This window comes from Cervus canadensis, chromosome 31 (assembly GCF_019320065.1).
Source record: "Cervus canadensis isolate Bull #8, Minnesota chromosome 31, ASM1932006v1, whole genome shotgun sequence".
Taxonomy (NCBI): domain Eukaryota; kingdom Metazoa; phylum Chordata; class Mammalia; order Artiodactyla; family Cervidae; genus Cervus; species Cervus canadensis.
In genome coordinates this window covers 32,509,221-32,532,423 of record NC_057416.1, presented here as the reverse complement: position 1 = coordinate 32,532,423, position 23,203 = coordinate 32,509,221, and the positions used below count along the sequence as shown (strand labels likewise).

At 37.1% G+C, this 23,203-nt stretch overlaps 1 protein-coding gene and 1 long non-coding RNA gene across 5 annotated transcripts in view; both read left to right on the top strand.

Moving 5' to 3' along the window:
- Nucleotides 1-12,425, top strand: part of LOC122432573 (A disintegrin and metallopeptidase domain 3-like) — a 125,095-nt gene extending 112,670 nt beyond the window's left edge. For 2 of the 4 annotated variants that reach the window (XM_043454592.1, XM_043454589.1), the window contains 3 exons: nucleotides 1,940-2,102; nucleotides 8,819-8,863; nucleotides 12,336-12,425. In XM_043454592.1, the coding sequence (XP_043310527.1) occupies nucleotides 1,940-2,102; nucleotides 8,819-8,863; nucleotides 12,336-12,345 (218 nt within the window). In that variant the 3' untranslated portion in view covers nucleotides 12,346-12,425. Of the gene's footprint in view, nucleotides 1-1,939; nucleotides 2,103-8,818; nucleotides 8,864-12,335 lie in introns of those variants that run through there. The other 2 variants (XM_043454590.1, XM_043454591.1) reach the window with 2 other exon arrangements.
- Nucleotides 12,426-18,006: 5,581 nt separating this feature from the next.
- LOC122432575 lies at nucleotides 18,007-18,932 on the top strand. The gene is made up of 2 exons (XR_006266882.1): nucleotides 18,007-18,250; nucleotides 18,831-18,932. It is a non-coding gene; the product is annotated as an uncharacterized LOC122432575 (long non-coding RNA).
- Nucleotides 18,933-23,203: the final 4,271 nt, after the last annotated feature.

The window sequence follows — 23,203 nt, the reverse complement described above, 5'->3', positions numbered from 1 at the left end:
AATTGATGTCTCTGCTTTTTAATACCCTGTCTAGGTGTGTCATAACTTTTCTTCCAAGGATCAAGTATCTTTTAATCTCATGACTGCTGTCACCATCCCCAGTGATTTTGGAGCCCAAAGAAAGAAAATCTGTCACTGTTACCACTTTTTCCCCTTCTATTTGGCATGAAGTGATAGGCCCAGATGCCATGATCTTTGTTATCTGAATGTTGAGCTTTAAGCCAACTCTTTCACTGTCATCAAGAAGTTCATTAGTTCCTCTTCACTTTCTGCTGTTGGAATGGTATCATCTGCATAGGTGAGGTTGTTGATATTTCCTCCAGCGAGAGAGATTCTTGATTCCAACTTGTGATTCATCCATCCCAGCATTTTGCATGATGTACTCTGCATATACGTTAAAAGCTTTTTTTTTCTTTTTTGCTTGTTTAATATTAAAGGCTAGTATTTAAAATGTCATGCTACACAAGGGAAAATAAAGCTTGGATCCATATACAAAAGTTATTGAAAACCAGATGTTTTTAAATTTATTTTTTAATTGGAGTATAATTGCTTTCCAATATTGTGTTAGTTTCTGCTGTACAACAATATGAGTCAGCTATAAGTATACATATATCCCTTCCCTCTTGAGCTTCCCTCTCATCTCCACACCTCTAGGTCATCACAGAGGCGCGAGCTGAGCTTTCTGTGATGTACGGCAGCTTGGTAAATTATTTTGAATCAACATATAATTGGATTGCACCTGTGTTTCAGTGGCACAGATTCTTTTGTCGTTTTGAGAGGGCATTAAATTTGTTTACACTTAATATCATGAGGTGGTGCAATGGTAAAGAATACACCTGCCAATGCAGGAGATGCAAGAGAGGTAGGTTCAATCCATCAGAGGGGAAGATCCACTGAGAAGGGAATGGCAACCCACTCCAGTATTCTTGTCTGAAAAATTCAATGGACAAAATAACCTGGCAAGCTACAGTCCATGGGGTCGCAAAGATTTAGACAACTGAGTGACTGAGCATGCCCATGAATACACACAGTATCATCATAATTGGTTTGGTGGTAATTTTGATTGCTTGGTTTATATGGTTTTTTTTATTTTAATTTTCTGGTTTATTCCTTTTGCTTATTTGGACCAATTGGCCATAGATTTATTTTTGTAGTTTTATGCAATATCTTTATAACAACAAGAGGAATATCAATTTTTTTAAATTAATGCAATAAAAATTAAAGCAATATCACTCTATACATTTGTTATGTAAATTTAACCTTATCTATTATTACTCTTTCTTTTTAATTAGCCTTAGTTATATATGTAATTTTCACTAAATAATTTTTAAAATATTTCTTTTTTTGGTCTTAGATACTAGTCTTTAATTTTACACAAAGCAGTGCAAAATAAGGCAGTTCCCCAAAGGGTGACTTGGAACTAGAAAATCCATGCTGAGAGTGAGAGTATTAGTGTTAGTTGCTAAGTCATGTCTGACTTTTTGCAACCCCATGGAGCCTGCCAGGTTCCTGTGTCCATGGGATTTCCTAGGCAAGAATATTGGAGTGGGTAGCCATTCCTTTCTCCAGGGGAGGTCTGTTGTTTTTTGTTTTTTTTTTCTCTATTTTTTAAACAAAGGAATCTGTTAGATGGTAATATCAACCCAATATATTCTAAATAGCAGTGCAGTATGATAGGAATATGATAGTATAATAGAATGAAATACATTAGAATGTAGCACATAAATATTAAATATACATATAAAGATTAAATTACATATATTTAAGGGAAATATATAATGCACTTTGGGGTATAGTCACAGAAGTTTGGGAAGCACTTTTAAGTTTAAATTTATTTGTTCTATGATTATATTATTTAAATTCCAAATTTTTATAATTCAAATTACTAAAATGATTTATATCACCTTTCAAAAGTTAAAAGATATTGTTATGTCTTCAGCTAAAACTACAGACTTGATAAAACCACGTGGTGCCTCTCAAAAAAATAACCTTATGATCAGTCTCTACGTTTTCCTACCTTTCTTCATTTTAACTGCTATCATTGCTCTTAAATGGAATAAAATGAAGATATTTTGGAACAAAGAGGGAACAATAAGTGGGGAGTAAGTAAACACTTTTTAAATATTTAATATCTGAAAGGCTTTATGAGAAAATACAAATGTTATTCAGAATATTATAAATAGGAACTCGTGGCTCAGAGGTTAAAGCATGTGCCTGCAATGCGGGAGACCTGGGTTTGATCCCTGGGTCAGGAAGATCCCCTGGATAAGGAAATGGCAACTCACTCCAGTATTCTTGCCTGGAGAATCCCATGGATGGAGGAGCCTGGTGGGCTACAGTCCACGGGGTCGCAAAGAGTCGGACACGACTGAGTGACTTCACTTTCACTTTCACTATGGATTGGCTTAATGCCTGTGCCTGTGTGTGCCTGTGCGTGTGTTCTTAGTCTCTCAGTCGTGTCTGACACTTTGTGACCTCATGGACTGTAGCCCGCCCAGGCTCCTCTTTTCATGGGGATTCTCCTGGCAGGAATACTGGAGTGATTGGCCATGCCCTCCTGCAGGGTATCTTCCCAACCCAGAGAACTGAACAGGGGCCTCCAGCACCAAGGGCTTCCCTTATGGCTCAGCAGGTAAAGAATCCGCATGCAATGCGGGAGACCTGGGTTTGATCCCTGGGTTGGGAAGATCCCCTGGAGAAGGGAAAGGCTCCAGGACTCTGGCCTGGAAAATTCCATGAACAGTATAGGCCATGGGGTCGCAAAGAGTCGGACTTGACTGAGCGACTTTCACTTTCACTCCTGCACTTCAGGCAGATTCTTTACCATTTGGGCCACCAAATGGTGGCTTATAAGTCACTTATAATGCTTATAAGCCTACCAAATGTTTAGAAATATACCAGATCTTTTTTTCAAACTTTAGGCACATGGATATCCTTCATGTCCATATAGGCCCAGGAACAACTGAATTTACTCAGTAAATCCTCAGTATCTTTCTAGTAGAAAGTCATGTTGGCAATAATTGCTTTTGAGGGTTCTGTCCACTTCCTAAGCAACCCCATTTTCCTTGTCTTGACATTTGGTAGTGCCAAGAAGCTAGAAAATGCTGGAAGGTAAAAGACTTCCAGAAAAACAACTATTTCTGCTTTATTGACTCTGCCAAAGCTTTTGACAGTATGGATCACAATAAACTGTGGAAAATTCTTAAAGAGATGGGAATACCAGACCATCTGACCTGCCTCTTGAGAAACCTGTATGCAGGTCAGGAAACAACAATTAGAACTGAATATGGAACAACAGATTTTACCAAATAGGAAAAGGAGTACGTCAAGGTTGCATATCGTCACCATGCTTATTTAATTTATATGCACAGTACATCGTGAGAAATGCTGGGCTGGATGAAGCTCAAGCTGGAATCAAGATTGCCGGGAGAAATAATAACCTCAGATATGCAGATGACACCACCCTTATGGCAGAAAGTGAAGAAGAACAAAAGAGCCTCTTGATGAAATTGAAAGAGGAGAGTGGAAAAGTTGGCTTAAAACTGAACATTCAGAAAACTAAGATCATGGCATCTGGTCCCATCACTTCATGGGAAATAGATGGAGAAACAGTGTCAGACTTTATTTTTCTGGGCTCCAGAATCACTGCAGATGGTGATTGCAGCCATGAAATTAAAAGACACTTATGCCTAGGAAGGAAAGTTATGACCAACCTAGACAGCATATTAAAAAGCAGAAACATTACTTTGTCAACAAAGGTCCATCTAGTCGAGGCTATGATTTTTCAGGAGTCATGTATGGATGTGAGAGTTGGACTATAAAGAAAGCTGAGTGCCAAAGAATGGATGCTTTTGAACTGTGGTGTTGGAGAAGACTCTTGAGAGTCCCTTGGACTGCAAGGAGATCCAACCAGTCCATCCTAAAGGAGATCAGCCCTGGGTGTTCATTGGAAGAACTGATGTTGAAGCTGAAACTCCAATACTTTGGCCAACTAATGCAAAGAGCTGACTCATTTGAAAAGACCTTCATGCTAGGAAAGATTGGGGGTGGGAAGAGAAGGGGATGACAGAGGATGAGATGGTTGGATGGCATCACGAACTCAATGGACATGAGTTTGGGTAAACCCCAGGAATTCGTGATGGACAGGGAGGCCTGATGTGCTGCAGTGCATGGGGTCACAAAGAGTCAGACACGACTGAGCGACTGAACTGAACTGAACTGAATGATGAATAGAGACGGGGCAGCACAGAATATGGGGCCGGAGACAATAAATTGAGATGGAGCGGCACAGAATATATGGGGCCAGTGATGATGAATTGGAATTGGTGATGGACAGGGAAGCCTAGCGTGCTGCAGTCCATGGGGTCGCAAAGATTCGAACACGACTGAGTGGCTGAACTAAACTGAATAATGATGAATAAAGATGGGGCAGCATAGAATATGGGGAAGGTGAGAAAATATAAGATCACAAAGAGTAAGGGAAAGCACATATGAAGGACATGGCCTATGTTACACGAAATTAATATTGCTCATGTGTCTCTGAAATTAGAGTTAAGGTACTTGTTCAGTTTTTCCTTTTTTTACAACAGAATTTAATTCTCTTTTAAAAATGAGGTATAATTACCATATATGATATTAGTTTCATGTGTATAATACTTTATATATAATGTAAAATGATCATAGTAACTCTAGTTAACATTTGTTACATAGTTGCAAATTTTTTATTTTTCTTCTGATGAGGTCTTTTAAGATCTGCTCTTTTAGAAAGTTTCATATATGCAGTTAGTTATTATTGACTATAGTCAACATGCTGTCCATTACATCCTCAATGACATTTATTTTTTAATTAGAAGTTGTACCTTTTGAACTTATTTACCCATTTTGCTCATCCCCACTCCAACCCATTACATATGGCAACCACCAATCTGTTCTCTGTATCTATGTGGTTTTTGTTTGTTTGTTTTGGTTTTTTTAGATCTACATATAAATGGGATCGAACGTTGTCTTTCTCTGTCTGAACTTATTTCACATTCATACAGCTTTCTTTTACTGTAGCACAAGTATAGTTCACAATTTGCTTAGTAAATATTTAGGAAGACGAGAATGCAGAAGTAAGTATAAAGAAGTGGGTCTCATTTCTCCATAAAAGTAAATCATTTTTGTTTCTCATATGTTTATCAGAGATAAAATGTTATAAAATTTCTATCAGCACTTCTGCTTACCAAGTAAGTTAATCTTAGTTATGAACATGTTAGCAGCAACCAATAAATTCAGGGCAGTATTCTGCATGATTCATATGTGAATTTATATAATCATTCAATTGTTATAAGTTGATTTAATCAAATATTTGGCATAAGTCTTCCTGGGCTCTTATTTAAGACACCTACGAAAAATCTGAATAGTTGCAAAGCTGAACCTAACTTCTGGAGGAAATGGTATACTTAGATATCACTGACCATAAATAACAAGATCTGCCTAAGTTTCAAGAGCATCAGTCAGTTGTTTCAGGGCTACAAGGGCAGGCAATGATGTAGGGCTGAAACACAAATGGGTAGCAAGGAACCGGATGCCTGTGAACCTGGTCATTCTCTCCGTCACCCAAAGGCTTTGATGACTGACATCATCTCTTCTTGTCCATGTCCATTCTCTCCAAAATAACTGCTCTGCTTACACACGGCCCAGAGTACCGCTCTCAACCATTCTAGTTTCATTTTCAAGCAAAAATCCTAGTAGTCTCTCAAAACCAGTATCTGTTAGTTCAGTTCAGTCTAGTTCAGTCGCTCAATCGTGTCCGACTCTTTGCGACCCCATGAATCGCAGCATGCCAAGCCTCCCTGTCCATCACCAACTTCCAGAGTTTACGCAATCTCATGTCCATCGCGTCGGTGATGCCATCCAGCCATCTCATCTTCTGTCGTTCCCTTCTCCTCCTGCCCCTAATCCCTCCCAGCACCAGGGTCTTTTCCAATGAGTCAGCTCTTCACATCAGGTGGCCAAAGTATTGGAGTTTCAGCTTCAGCATCAGTCCTTCTGATGAACACCCAGGACTGATCTCCTTTAGGATGGACTGGTTGGATCTCCTTGCAGTCCAAGGGACTCTCAAGAGTCTTCTCCAGCACCACAGTTCAAAAGCATCAATTTTTCCATGCTCAGCTTTCTGCATAGTCCAACTCTTACATCCATACATGACTACTGGAAAAACCATAGCCTTCACTAGATGGACCTTTGTTGGCAAAGTAATGTCTCTGCTTTTCAATATGCTGTCTAGGTTGGTCATAACTTTCCTTCCCAGCAGTAAGCATCTTTTAATTTCCTGGCTGCAATCACCATCTGCAGTGATTTTGGAGCCCCAAAAAATAAAGTCTGACACTGTTTCCACTGTTTCCCCGTCTATTTCCCATGAAGTGATGGGACCAGATGCCATGATCTTAGTTTTCTGAATACTTTAAACCAACTTTTTCACTCTCCTTTTTCACTTTCACCAAGAGGTTTTTTAGTTCCTCTTCACTTTCTGCCATAAGGGTGGTGTCATCTGCATATCTGAGGTTATTGCTATTTCTCCAGGCAATCTTGATTCCAGTTTGTGCTTCTTCCAGCCCAGCGTTTCTCATGATGTACTCTGCATATAAATTAAATAAGCAGGGTGACAATATACAGCCTTGACATACTCCTTTTCCTATTTGGAACCAGTCTGTTGTTCCATGTCCAGTTCTAGCTCTTGCTTCCTAACCTGCATATAGGTTTCTCAAGAGGCAGGTCAGATGGTCTGGCATTTCCTTCTATTTCAGAATTTTCCACAGTTTATCATTTAGATAACAGACATCAAGAGACAGAAATAAATAGCTGTGCAAATATATCTAATTTAAACAAGCGTCCTGTTGGGATTTATAACCCCAAGTTAGATGTTGAAACCTGATTTTTACCATCTGTAGCCAAAGAATTGTAGCCATTACAAGGAAACTTTACACCATAATATTACTCTTCAACAAGAACTGAGTGTATAGGAGCCAAAGGAAAAATGGAGGCTGTGTGACTACTACAAAGTGTAAACAGACATAACTGAAAGGGAGGCCTCAGTAAGGAGCTCATTAACAGAAGTGAGATAATTATTCACATAGTTGTTTGATAGAAATAATATAATTGAAGTCATGATAACTTAAGAATTCATGTGTAAATTGTCTTTAACTTTTGAGAAGCATTATCATAGATATTTTAATATTTCATCCTGTCTTCCATGTTGATAATGTAGAGAAGAGTAATAGATGGACTTAATTTTGAAATTTTTAAAATGCTTAACATTTTTTTTAACTTTTTATTTTATGTTGGAGTATAACAGATTAACAATGTTGTAATAGTTTCAGCTAGACAGCAAAGGGACTTGGCCATATATATACATGTATCTATTCTCCCCCAAACTCCCCTCCCATCCAGGCTGCCACATAACATTGAGCAGAGCTCAATGTGCTATACAGTAGGACCTACTTGGTTATCCATTTTAAATACAGCAGTGTGTACATATCCATCCCAAATTCCCTATCTGGGCTTTCCCCTCATCCTTCCCCCCTGGAAGCCATAAGTTCGTTCTCTAAGTCTGTAAGACTGTATCTGTTTGTAAATAAGTTCATTTAGACACTGAACTTAAAGGATGTCATACAATATTTTTCCTTCTCTGTCTGACTTACTTCACATAAGATGACAATCTCTAGGTCCATCCAAAATGCTGCAAATTGCTTAATTTCTTTCTTTTTGATGGCTGAGTAAAATATCCCATTGTATATATGTTCCACATTTTCTTTATCCATTCTTCTGTTGATGTATATTTAGGTTGTATCCATATCTTTGCTGTTGTAAATAGTGCTACAAGGAAAAATATCTGCAAATCAATCAGTGTGAAGTACCACACTAACAAAGTGAATAATAAAAGCCATATGATCATCTCAGTATATGCCACAAAACCTTTCGACAAACTCAACACCATTTATGAAAAAAGCTCTCCAGAAAGTGGGGATAGAGGAAACATATCTCAAAATAATAAAGACCATATATGAAAAACCTACAGCTAACATCATATGCAACTGTTAAAAGCTGAAAGCCTTTCCTCTAAGATCAGGAAGAAGACAAGGATGTCCACTGTCACCACTTTTATTCAACAGTTTTGGAAGTTCTAGCTATGGCAATCAGAGAAGAAAAAGAAATAAAGGGAATCTTAATTGGAAAGCAAGAAGTTCAACTGTCACTGTTTGCAGATGACCTGATGCTCTACATAGAAGATCTTAAAGATGCTATGACAAAACTACTAGAGCTCATCAATGAATTTGTTAAAGTTGCAAGTTACAAAATTAATACACAGAAATCTCTTGCATTTATATACACTAACAATGAAAGATCAGAAAGAAAAATTCAAGAAAAAATTTAATTGACTATCACATCACAAAAATAAAATACCTAAGAATAAACCTATCTAAGGAGAAAAATGACCTATACTCCTTAAACTATAAGATGCTGATGAAAGAAATTGAAGAAAACAGAAACAGATGTAAACACATACCATGTTTATGAATTGGAAAAGTCAATAATGATTTAGATAATTCTTTAAATTAGTCACAAAAATAAGTTTAACATATTTAAAAGTTAGGCTACCATTGGTAAATATACACCAGTAGGATATATGATCCCTGAATGGGATATAGGAAGAAAAGTAGATATTGGCACATATAAACTGAGTAATTAGTAAAAGTCTAGCTGTTTTTGTTTTCTTGAGTCTATTTAAGATTACAGTGCTTCCTAACCTTAAAACAATTCTATTTCTTTCATACAGATCTCCATCAGAAATCAGCAGTAGTAACAGCAATCAGTCTTACAGGTAAAGGTGAAGTAAAATAGTCAAATTATTAATAAAATGATATAATTCATTAAATGTATAAAAATATTTTAACTACTTCAGTATAGGAAATATATTATTTCCATTTATTGTTTCCAATTATTTCATCATTTTGATACCCAGTCGTTACTATCATATACTAAAAGAAAGACTAAAACAAAGCATTTGGTGTTGATATTACTTTATACTTCTATAGAAACATTTCATGTTACCTCACATTATCCAGATTCATTAGCCACAAGTTTTGTAAAAAGAAATGACTTTAAAGAGATTTTAAGTGCATTCTTAAAATATTTATGAGCAATCATGTATTTGTTTGGTGTATTTAAGACACCAGTCTGTGTTAACAAATTGTCTAAATGAGAGTTTTACACACATTGTCTCCCAACATTTGTATTTCTTCCTCATTAACTCCCTGGGTATTGGTCTCCTTATTTTAGAAATAAGAAAACAGATATAAAGAATGTAAGTAATTCCCCACTTGTATAGAATGGTAGTAAGTTTTTGAGTTTGAGATAATCAGACTCCAGGGTTGAGACTCTTAAAAGTGAAAGTGTTAGTCACTCAGTTGTGTGCGACTCTGCGACCCCATGGACTGTAGCCTGCCAGGCTCCTCTGTCCTTGGAAGTCTCCAGGCAAGAAATCTCCCCTGCAGGGAAGGGGTAGCCATTTCCTTCTCCAGGGTATTCACTACCCAGGGATCAAGTCCAGGTCTCCTGCATTACAGGTGGATTCTTTACCATCTGAGCCACCAGCAAAGTCCTGAAACTCTTAAGAACTCCACAACTTTGCCACATATTTTCTGATATAAGACTGGGGATGGGAATGGTATTTACATTTATTGAGGACCCAGTAGATGCCAGGCAAATGCTAAAATGTGCTCACTCTCCAAGGCAGAAGAATAATTCTTTATAAGACGAGATAAAGAAGGCTTTGGTATATTGTGTTAATATTCCTAAATCAAATGCATAAAGAAATCATAATATATGATATTTCACATATTAGACATCACTGGGAGTAAATGAAAAAACTCAGAAACTCTTCTAAGAATGAGATCACAAGTTCATCTCCTTACTTACCTGCCATATGTGACCATGATGGAGAATAAAGTCAGTGGATCTCTATTTCCTTTTCTGCCACCAAAGAAAATATTTATAACTCGTAGCCTCAATGTAAAGTACTCTTATTTCTGCCTAGAGTAGCCTCTACCTCTTCTCTCAGCAAGTTATTAAAAGCCCACATCTTAGGTGACGATTTTGGCCCTTGGCTGTCTTCTTCTCATGTCCTACAATCGTCGTTTTGCCATGATGCTGAGTGCCTTCACCTGCACTCCTCACCTCCACACAACTTCACTCATTTTCTCCTGGAGCGATACACTGAGTTCTCCATCTCCTGGATTGTTTTTCCAACTCAAGTCATAGCTTCAATCTCATGCTTTCATTTGCTTTTTTTTCCCTATTTCTCACAGTCTTCTACTGCCAGCTATACTTTATGGTTATATTAAGGACTTGCCTCCAGAATTTGACACATTCATTCCATAAACGTATTTTATAAGTTGATTGTAAAGTGTGCTGAAAGGTAATTCATTATATGGAAAAGATGAGAGAAGGAGGAACTGAGGAGCAATTTTAAATATGGCCGACTGAGTAGGCCCTGTTGAGCAAGTGATGTGTCAGTGATGAATTGAAGGGAGGTACAAATAATTATGCAGTTTAGATGTTTGAAAGGAGTCACCTGGGTCAACTCACAGAAGGTTTTTATTTGGATGCAGGGCAACAAGAGAGGAATACAGGCATACACTGGGGGCCAGAGAGACACCTCCGGCACAAAGTTCCTTATTTTAAATTGTAAACAGTCCATCATAAATCCAACTGGCCTTATCTTAGCCAAAAGAGAAGACAGGTATTCAGGCTTTCCCACAGGCAAAGACAGAGCTTCCCACAGGTAGATTCACAGCTCCACTGCAGCTGGAAACCACCTCTCTCTCACCCAGGCATCGAGCTGGCAGGGATATCCATGCATGCACCCGGGTAGGAGCTTTTCAAGCACATGAATGATCCAATGGAAAAAAACAAACAAACAAACAAAAAAAAAACCTCAGGACTGATCCAGGAGAGAAAGGATGTTACCTCATACCAGGGATGGTAAAGATGATCTTAGGAATACATCTTGAATGTGAACCAATAGAGTGAGTTGACAGTTTGGATGTAGAGTATAAGAAACAGTGCTTAATGACCCAGAGGGATGGGATGGGGAGGGAGGTGGGAGGGGAGTTCAGGATGGGGAACAGATGTAAATCCATGGCTCATTCATGTCAATGTATGGCAAAAACCACTACAATATTGTAAAGTAATTACCCTCCAACTAATAAAAATAAATGAAAAAAAGAAAAAGAAAGAAAAGAAACAGTGCTTAAGTGATGTTCATTGCTTTTAGAGCAGGAAGACAGCAAGGCTACATAGTTAACCCAGAGCTCTCTGTTCCTAAATGTATGCTCTTAAAATACTAAAAGAAAATTTACTTTACAGCTTACGGATGATGAAAGAGAAGATCTGCGTAGGTAATCATGAGCCAAGACAGGTGTCTGATATGCCATGAAAGAAAGGTTACATTTTCTCATTTATCTGAATAGGAATGTAGTTGCAGTATTTTTGAAGTGGTAAAGGAGGATTTAGCATGATATGGTCTGCTTTTTACAAGTTTCACTGGGATAAATTAGGAGAAAATGCAGTCAGATTTAGTCAAAATGGAGACTAGTGAAACAAAATGAACAGTAAATTTGTGAAGAAGGCAGGACTGGATAAGATGAAAGAATAGCAAAGTGTTGAGAGACCTAACAGGAGTAGACTTGGTTGAAGTGCTGACTGGCTGGATGTACTTGGTTTAGAATAAAAGAGATCTACAAAGACTTAAACAGTCTGACACAATGGATAATGATATATTTTACTATTGATGTAATGTATAGCAAGTGAGAACCAGTTTGGTGTTGGAGTGATGAAGTAGAAGGGAGTAGAAAAGAGTTCATTTTGAAGATATGTATGTGGGACACCTGTCGGAGAGGCACAGAGGACAACTGGAAGTTTTCTTCCTCTGTATATAAAAACAGAGAAAATAATCATTATTAATAATAATGATTATTATTCCCTCTTCACAGGTTGTCATGATTTTCTTTGACCCATGTATAACTTGTGTAAATGAGACATATATTAACACTAGTTTATACCATTGCCTTTTAATGTGGCTATCACAGATGATTTAGGGGAAAAAAAAGAAAAGAAAAAAAAAAAACCTTGGGTTTGCAAATTGCATGGAGCACAGAAATAAATTGTGACAGTATAAATCGTCTTTGTATACTATTTAATTGATATGCATGTAGCTGTGAAGTGAAATTAGAAAGCTTTTATTAACAACTTATAAAATGTAGCATTTCTATTTTTCTATATTTCTTTTACAGCAGTGACTAAACAAACAAAAAACCACAGCTTGGAGAAAAGATATTAGCAAGAAACTGGCATGATTCAAGAACGGAAAAAAATAAACTTCTCTTCTTCCTTTTGTGATGGCCTAAAGCTTTCAATTTCACAAAGCAAAGTAAATCCTGTGAGTGAAAGTATGCAGGCTCGTGTCTATTGATTCTGTTCTCGAACCCAAGTTCCTGTGTCCGACTCAGAGTAGAAACTTAAGAGTTTGGAGCAGAGAAAGGCTTATTGTAAGGGCCAAGGAGGACAGACAGCTAATGTTCAAAAACCCCAAGCTCACTGATACTTTTAGGGGAAGAGTTTTTATAGGTAAAATTTGGGGCAAGGGCTGCAAGGTGTGGAACTTCCCTCTGACTGGTTGGTGGTGAGATAACAGGGTTGTGTTCCAGCCATCTCAGTCATCAGCCTTTCCAATCAGTGTGGGTCCACTTGCTTGTGCTCAGCCTGAAGTGACCGCCTCTGTCTGGGTTGAGGCGGTCCTAGTTCCTGCTGAAGAACTAAAGGTATGTACAGACTACTAGGCACATCACCCGAGGAGAAACCGCGCCAGGCCCCTTGTTGCACTATTGTTTCTTCCTGCCTTCCCTCACTTCCCTGGTTAGCAACTGTTTGAATATGCCCTTTGGAACTCCTGGAAGGTCGAGGAAGCTGAAAGTCTTTTTCCTTCAAATAAGAAATGAGAGACATGGAAAGACTTTTGTGCCCAGGGGGGCCCCACAGGGTCCTGCTCAGCTTCAGTCCTTCTACCTCCATAATCCTCTAGTAGGAAACAAGAAAGTTGGTCTCTTTCGAACCTGGAAGGTTGTTCCATCCCAAACAAACATTTCATCATGCACTCCTGCCACGGACAGCCCTCAGATTCCCAAAGCCCTGGGAGTCACTCCCAGACCCCTGGGTCTGCTCTCCCCAGTAGCTCATGATTCTCACACGCTTCCCTTCCAAGTTCTGGGATGTTGAGAGGAAGTTCTACAACTTCTACACATCTTAAAAGGATGATGCGGGAGAAGGGTCTTTGAACAACTCTGGCCAATAAAACCGACATCTTAGAAGAAGTTGACCATTTCCATTAGAAACAGAATTTTTCCTAATAAATATAAAGAGAATATCCAAATATTTGTAAGACACGAGATGTATAAGTAAAAATCAAAGCAATAAAGCAACAATAAAAATCTGTCTCACAAAGAAAATCTTAAATCCAAATCACTCTACTTCTAAAAGGCAGCCTATATGTGTAAGAAGGTTGTTTTAAGTGCTCATCTCTTTCCTGCCTAGAGAAGTTTCTTCAGTGTTTGTTGCAAAGCTATCTGGTGGTGCTGAATTATCTTATTTTGATTTTGCTTGTCTATTCAGCTTTTGATTCCTCCATCAAATCTGAATGAGAGCTTTGCTGGGAAGAATATTCTTGGTCGGAGGTTCTCCAGTAACCCACTCCAAAGTTCTTGCCTAGAGAATCCCTCACAGAGGAGCCTGGTGGGCTACAGTCCATGGGGTCATAAAGAATTGAACATGATGGAAGCAACTTGGCATGGCACAGCACAGGTTCTTCCCTCTCATCACTTTAAGTATATCACGCACTCCATCAGGCTTGCAGAGTTTCTGCTGGGAAATCAGCTGATGACCTTATGGGAATTCCCTTGATTATTATCATTTTTTACCTCGTTGCTTTTAATACTTTTTCTTTGTCATTAGTTTCATCTGTTTGACTTCTGTGTGTCTTGGCGTGTTCCTCCTCGGCTTTGTTCTGCCTGGGACTCTGCACATCCTCCACTTGGGTGCCTATTTCCTTTCTCATGTGAGGGAAGTTTTCAGCTGTCATCTCTTCAAATATCAGGGATGCATGTAATATGAATATTGGTGCCTTTAATGCTGTCCCAGAGATCTCTTAAGAAATCTTCATTTATTTTCATTCTTTTTATTTTGTTCTGTAGCAGTAATTTCCACCATTCTCTCTTCCGGGTTACTTCTCTGTTTTTCTGCCTCATTTATTCTCCTATTTATTCCTCTAGTTTGTTTGTTTGTTTTTAATTATTTCAGTTATTGTATTGTTCATATCTGTTTGTTTGTTCTTTAGTTCCTCTACATCTTTGTTAAATATTTTTTGCATCTTCTCAATCCTTGCCTTCAATCTTTTTCTGAGATCTTGATCATCTTCACTATCATTATTCTGAATTCTTTTTCTGGGAGTTGGCTAGCTCCACTTCACTTTGCTGTTCTTCTGCAGTTTCATCTTGTTCCTTCATCTGGGACCCATTCCTCTGCCAATCTTGACTAACTTTCTGTGATCGCAGTTTCCATTCTGCAGGCCCTGGATTGTAGTTGTTGCTTTGGCTATCTGCCCTCTCATGGATGAGGCTAAGATGCTAGAACAGGGTTCTTGATGAGAGGAACGGATTCCTGCTCAGGGGTGGGTGTAGCTTGGTCTTGTCCCTCTCATAGGTAGGACTGTGCTCAGGGAAAGTTTAAGCCCTTGTCTGCTGATAGGTGGGGCTGTGTTCCCACGCTGTTGGTTGTTTGCCCCAAAGCAACCCAGCACTGGAGACCACAGGCTGCTTGATGAGCTCACGGTAGCCTCTTGGAGGGCTCACACCAATAGAGTCTTCCCCAAACTGCTGCTGCCTGTGTCTTTGTCCCCGCAGTGGGCCACAGCTGCCCCCACCTCTGCAGGAGACCCTCCAACACCAGCAGCTAGGTCTGGCTCAGTGTTTGATGGGGTCACTGCTTTTTCCCCTGGGTCCTGGTGCAAATGAGACTTTGTGTGCACCCTCCAGTAGTGGAGTTTCTGTTTCCTTCAGTCCTGTGGAAGTTCTGGGATCAAACTGCACTGGCCTTCAAAGCCAGATTCTCTGGGGACTTTTCCTCTCATTGCCAGACCCCCCAAGCTGGGAATCCTGATATGGGACTCAGGAATTTCACTCCTGTGGTATAAATTCTGTGGTGCTATTATTTTCCAGTTTACGGGTCACCCACCTAACTGGTATAGGATTTAATTTTATCATGATTGTGCCACTCCTACCATCTTGTTGTGGTTTCTTTTATTATTTGGATATAGGGAATCTTTTTTTGGTAGGTTTCAGAGTTTTGGGAGGAGTTTCCAGGTGACACAATCTGCCTGACAATGCAAGAGCTACAGTGTCAGGAAGCATTTTACAGGAGGCTTCCTGTGTGCTCTTTTGGATCTGTCAGGAATCCTTTGTTCCTTATTAATTTCTGAATATTCAGGAATTAAGAGGAGAGGCATGCCCTTCCCCAGGGCTGAGGAATCCAGGCATTTCCTTTGTTAGTTTCTCATTTTGGTGGAAATACCCTCTTCTCTCTTTAATAAGGATCACCTTGTGTTTTGTAAGTCTTCAATTTTAATCTTTATCTTTGCTGAGAATAACTACCTTGTAAGACAGTATATATGCCCACACCATGTTGATTAAAACATCTTTGCTCCATCAGAGCTTTGGTCCCCATGTCTTTCTTTCTTTCTCTTCCTCTCTTTCTCTTTATCTCTCTATCGCTGGCTGATTCCCTGGAACGCAAAAACTGGCTGCATAACCCAGGGAATATTAGCCTCTTTCCTTCTTTCACTTTCTCATTGTTGACTCCGGACCACCAGATTCTGGTCCATTAAAGGACCAACACGACAGGAGATGGGGATTTGATCCCTAGTTTGGGAAGATCCCCTGGGGGAGGAAATGTCAACCCACTCCAATATTCTTGCTGGGAAAATCCCATGGATAGAGGAGCCTGCCAGGCTACATTCCATAAGGTCACAGAGTCTAACATGACTGAGTGACTCAGCACACAGAATTTTTTGATATGATTGTTCAATAGTTTGTTGTGATCTGGGTGTTTTTTTAAGAAGGGGGTGAGATCGCATCCTTCTATTCTACCATCTTGAGCTGATTATCCAAATCATTCCACTTCTAAGTTTAAAGAAATATTAAAAGAAAAAAAAATCATAACATTATACTAACTCAAAGAATAAAGGGATAATATAGCCCAATTTATTTTATAACTCTAGCACATCTCTGATACCAAAAACAGTAGCTTCATTAAAGTGAAAATGACAGGCAAATATTTATGAATTTTAATGCAAAAATTCTAAACAAAATGATGGCAGATCAATCTAGAAAAATATAAAAAGGATAATGCATCCTGACAAAATAGGATGTATTCTAGGAATACAAGTCTGTTCAACACTGGAAAATCAGTAAGTTTAATTCACAACATCAATAGAAAATGGAAAAAAACTATATGATCAATTTATACAAAATGAAGCTTTAGATAAAATCCAACTTCCCTGATAAGATATTTATTATGAAAATCCCAGCAAATTGGGAAAAAAGTAAATTTCTGATCTTGAATGGGTATCTACAAAAGTCCAATGATACAAACTCCAGTGAAGAAGATATCTGTGACTATTATATCCAATGAAGGCATCATATCTAGAATCTATTAATAAGATCTACATATAATAAAAGAGACACATGGCTACTTAATTGGAAAATGGACCAAGTTTTCAAACAGGCATTTACCAAAACTATATAAATAGCAAATAAACATACAAACGTGTGCTAAAACTCACAACCATGAAAATAAAAATTAAAACAAAAATGTACAACATCTACAGGTCCACCAAAATGACTAAAATGAAATAAGCATTAAAACAAAAACAAATGTAAGTACTGATATGAAATGTAATTCTTGTAGTTTTCTGGTGGGAATACAGATTAGTACAGTAATCTTAGAAAACTTTTTGAATGTACCTACTAACATATACACTGTGATCCAGCAACTTTACTCTAGAAATACACCCAGTGTAAATCACTAAATGGCATATACCTAAGTAAAAAGTGGTATTTATAATGATAAAGGTCAATTTATCAAGAAGACAAAATATCCCTAAATGCGCACTTTATAGTTTGCTTGCTATATCTGTGAGTTTGTTTCTTTATACTCATTTGTTTGTTTGATTTTTTAGACTCCAAATATAAGTGATAACATACAGTATTTGTCTTTTTCTGTCTGACTTATTTCAGCAAGCATAATATCATTTGCAACAACAGATATGGACCTGGAAGGTATTATGCCAAATATGTTTTTTAATAGCTGCAACTATAGTGAATAAAATTATAATCAATAGTAAAACAGAAAAAAACAGACATATTCATTCAATGCACGCTATACAGCAACAAGAGAAAAAAATAGCTGTTACTATTAACAATAGTTATGGATCTCCTAATACTGTTAAAAGAACTTAAACATAAAAAGAATACATGATGATTAGCTCCATTTATATAAGTTGAAAAACAGACAAAACTATTGTCTTAGAAGTAGTGATGGTAAGGGGCTGCTGACATTTGTCACAGTCTGGCAGCTTTAGTATTTCTATATTTTTTGATCTGGATCTAGGTATTAATTATACTGGTCTGTTCACTTGAATATTGAGCTGGACATAAATATATTATTAATTATGTATCTAATATGTTTATTGATAAATATATAAATATATATATTTGTACACAATATATTATATGCAAAAGTTCAGGTAAGGTACAGATGAACCTTCCTGTTCATTAGCTGCTGCTTCAACCTTCTGTTTCAAAAGGGATTCTGCACTTTCTTAGCCAGAAGGCAGAGTCGCACCGGGTTGCAGCCTCCTCCTGGATAGGCTCAGGGGCCCAGGCCGCCCACGTTGAGCAACACACAGCATCCGGAGTCTGAACCCGCGGCTCTCCCCGCCGCCTACCTCCGGCCGTGTGCGTGGCCGGGGCCGCGGCGCGCGCGCCAACCGCCCTGCAGTCGAGCCAACGGCCGTCACTCGGCCGGCGTCCAGGACATCAAGCCATGTTGTGCCTTCTGTCTCTGCTCCTGGGGCTCACCGGGCTTCAGACAGAGGACAGTAAGTACAAATTCCCTCTTCTGACCTGTTGGGGATGTTAGGGCTCCTTTCCGTTTCCCTCTGAGAGGCCGGCTGTCTCTGTGAAAATGCTTTCGTGACGGGAGCTCCAACTAGTAAGTCCGAAAACACTCCCGCATTGCCTCCTTCCCCAGTCAAAATCCACTTTGGTCGCGAGGATCTTGACCACGCTTCTTGAGACCTTAGTAAATACGTGTGATGCCGATGCCGGGGCTGGAGTACACACCTTAAGTTGATTGTTTCACAGACTGCCCTGAGTTTTTGATCTCTGGATTCTGTATTTGGAAAGTCCAAAGGATCTGACTTTCTTTGTTCTAATAATACTTGAAACTCTTGCCTCAGGGTTACCGGAACCTGCCCACAGGGCAATATTCCTAAAGAAGCATGTTTATTTCTCTTGAAAAGAGTTGTAATTCTAGAAAGAAGTGGATATTGAGGGTATTTGAAAAGAGAGCAGAAATGAGGGGCAGCATGTAGAATATTATGGGTTTAGATGAGGAAATAATGAAGGAAGCTGTGAGGTGATGGATGTTGCCCCAGTAAAACATTTTGCACCTTGCAGATTCTGAAAGACTACGTGTGCAGTTCACAGTTCCGGAGAAAATACGGTCAACATCAAGTGGAGGAGTAGAAACACATGTAATTAAAGCACTAACATTTTCCATGAACTAAAAAAAGCATGTGAATATTTTGTTCCTAATAAGTAAACCTGGTGCTTTTCATCCTTGCACACTTTCTGAATTTTATATTTATCCCTAATTTTTCCTAAGTGAAAAAGCCCTTTTGAAAATGAACCAAGATTAACAGTGTTTCATAGAAATATGGTGAAGTGATGCTTATGTTAAAGTCCCAAGGCCCATCTTCTAAATGTTTCCCTCTTGAGTGTCTGAATAATCTCTGACTCGACCCATTTGGAGTCTCTCAACCCTCACTCACCATGCAAGATTTGGAGGATTTTTAGTTGTTGTTTAGTAAACCTATGGCATCCTTATATGGAATGATAAGTGTTTGACTTAATGAAATGTTACATGAATAATTTTTATATCTTAATTGCAAACATGTTAATCATTAAGAATTTTTTTCATGCCATCTTAGTTTGTCTTGGTTCAGGTATTAGTTTTCTCTTTTTTATTCTTTGACTCAATTAGAAAGATTCTTATCTTTTTTTAATTAATTTCCAGAATAATTTCCAAAGAAGTGAAGTATGGTTTTTGAAACACTACACCTGAATTTTCTTTTTGATTGAGTAGTAAATGTTTAGATAATTTGAATGCAAATACTTACTTAGCAACTACTTACTGCTCACCCTAACACAGATATTACAAGCTTAAAATTGTCAATATATAATTTATAAGGGAATATGTATTTAATGAAAACTTTAAACTACTTAAATAGAAAACAAGAAGTGAGACATTTAACAGCATTTTAAGAGTGTTTTATCTTTTATGGAAAAAATCTGTGGAATTACTTGGTCATATTAGAAAATATACACGGAACCTATTTAAGAGGGAAATGTCTTCAGCCAGAGAAGTAGAAGAGAAGCCTTTCCTCAACTGTCAAATTCATGAGGGAAAATTTTTGACTATTTTGTTAATATCTCTAATTCCAATGCCTAGAATGGTAATGGATACATAATAAGGGGTTAATAGTATTTTTTGAACTGATGAAGTTATCATACCTACTGATTTCACAAATGCTGCAAACACAATAGGCAATGTGTTATATTTATAATTATTATTATCAAGAAATTATCATAAGAGAATATTCAACTTAAAAAGACTAGAAGATTTTAAAAATAACTGAGTGGAATTTCTATATTGCAAGATATGCATGTAAAATCAAGAATTAACAGTAGACCAGAGACAACTGAAGAAATAAACAGATACAACATGTAAATGGCTAAACAAATATGGGAGAATTGGAGGCTTATAGGTACAGAATAGTTAGAATTCCTGGAAAACAGAGAGAGAAAGTCTGGAGAAGAGGTTACATTAAACATAGATGAACTGAGATCAGGTATCACAACACAGAATAAATGCAGCTTATTAGAAATTAGAGTACATTAACACTTTCAGATTACAAGAGAAGAAAATATTTTAAATAATGTGCTTCAGCAGGTAGAAATTGAAACTGAGACAAAGAACAACATAAAAGCAGGAACTGGTGAAAAGTATGGATATGTATAACTCAAAATAAATTGAAGATGCAATTGTAATTGTAACAAATAAAAGAATACAAAGCACACATATATCTTGATACAATGGAGAATTAAATTTTAAATAAAACTTTGTACTTTGATTAAGTATATCAGAAATCACATACCTTTCAAATTGGATTTTAAAATATATACCTACAAGAGAAACAACTAAATCACAAGGGAATGGAAAGGTCCAGCACAAAAATGAGAAAAATTGTACAAAGCAAATAGTAAAGTTAGCATTTACTATACAACCATTATTTATCAGGCAAAATTTATCTTAATATTAACAAAATCAATGAATATTGCATCCAAACTTGGAAAAAATTTTATAGAGTCTATAAATATTAAAAATGTGCAGTTAATTCTTTGCTATACTATGTAAATTTTCTATTGAGTAATTATATCCTGTTAAGTGCAAATTTTGCAATGACTTCATTATTAAGCAAACACACTTATGGATTAAAATAATCAATGTTTTAGGTTCTATCTTACTGGCTAAACATTAAAAATTAAAAAACTGCATGAATTATATTCTTCCATCTCTTTAAAATAAAGCAAATATTTTAATATTTGATTCCATTGGGATAAGTCAATATGAAATTATAATTTTTCCTCTTTTTATTTTATTAGTGTGCTTTAGGATGTGATTATTGATAACATAAAAGATAGTTTTCCTTTATAACATTTTTCTCACTTTTCTTTTGCCTTTTCAATCCACTCTCCAGCCAGGTATCCTACAACATTTTAATTGAAGAGAAAACATACACTGTGAACCTAATGCAAAAGTAGGTGACCTACATTATTTTCACCTTTTCTTTGTTCTATTTATAATTACTATTTATATTTATTCAGAAAGTAATTATTTTGCATTCTTTAATATTTTCAGTTGCTGGCTATTTGTCTCTTATTTTATGCTTCAGAAAAATGTTTTAAGCATTTATATTATCTTGAAATTTTCATTAATACATAAATATGACTTGTTTTCAAGTTCTCATATTCAACTTAGTCTGAAAGAACATAGTGGATTTTTGAGTGGAAAGAACAGTGAGTTTTAAATTAGTTTATACATCAGAATGTATTAAGGATGTAGAATATAACTAATTACCCAAACTCAATCCCATACAAGCTGAGGAAATTAGTTAAAAAAAAAAAAAGCACGCCATATTCGGGAATAAAGAAAAATCAAAACTCTAGTGGTCTTTTTTCTATGGGTCCTTTATTAAAAGTTTTAGTCAGTCTGTCTGTATTATCTTCATCAAGAAAATTCTGGCTTTTCTTACCACTTTCATTTTCATATATTTTACAAAAAACTCTGACCATATGAACTGCCATATGACCCAGCAATCCCACTTCTGGGCATACACACTGAGGAAACCAGATCTGAAAGAGACACGTGCACCCCAATGTTCATCGCAGCACTGTTTATAATAGCCAGGACATGGAAGCAACCTAGATGCCCATCAGCAGATGAATGGATAAGGAAGCTGTGGTACATATACACCATGGAATATTACTCAGCCATTAAAAAGAATTCATTTGAACCAGTCCTAATGAGATGGATGAAGCTGGAGCCCATTATACAGAGTGAAGTAAGCCAGAAAGATAAAGAACATTACAGCATACTAACACATATATATGGAATTTAGAAAGGTGATAACGATAACCCTATATGCAAAACAGAAAAAGAGACACAGAAATACAGAACAGACTTTTGAACTTTGTGGGAGAATGTGAGGGTGGGATATTTCAAAAGAACAGCATGTAAAAAAAAAAAAAAAAAAAAAACCTCTTCCACAAAGAAATGTCAATAGATATTGATTGTGACTTCATTGAATCTACATAGTACTTTTAGAGGAAATTTTCCTGTCATCCTCTTTCAATTTTTTATTCAGTCAGGAATTTTTTAATTGAGTCTGAAACTCCTTTAATGCAATCCAAATTATTATTTTCTTTGGAGGTATTATTATTTTCATATATTAAAAGAAATCTTTGTCTCCATACAGTCATGAATTCAAGCTGCCACTTTTGTCTAATAGTTTTTATTGTTTTCACTTTCATACTCAACTCTAGGATTCATCCAGAATTCATGTCTGTGTGTTTTAAGAGCATGGGAGTCCAGATTTGAATATTTTTTTGTATTGCCCTCCAATGAATCCAGCACATGCTACTGAAAACATAATTTTCCCATTTGACTGTAATGAAATGTTTGTCATCATTCAAGAGAGTGTTTATGACAGGGATCTCTTTCTGGACTATTTTCTCTAATTTTAGGTTTACTCCCAAGCCCTATTTATCTGTACAGATATCACACAGTATTAAGTACTGTACTAAGTCTAGCTGTGTTCAACAATTTGAAGATGCTCTTGCTTTTCTTGGTCCCTTGATTTTCTATATTATGTCTGAAGTCATTTTTGTCTTTTGTACATTTTATTTTATATTCCTTTTTCCTTCATAACCTCCATTTTAATGAATCGATTGTTTTATATTATATCATTTTCTCTCAATTAAATTCTTTGCTGTATAACTTTTTACTATTCTTTAGTAATTTCTCTAGACTAGCATATTAGTTCCTGAATTATTGAATCTAATGTAAATTATTACTTGTACAAGTTACTCTACATTGTTGGGGGCTTCCTTGGTGGCTCAGATGGTAAAGAATCTGCCTGCCATGCAGGAGACCCTGGTTCAATCCCTGGTTTGGAAAGACTCCCTGGGAAAAAAAATGGCTACTCACT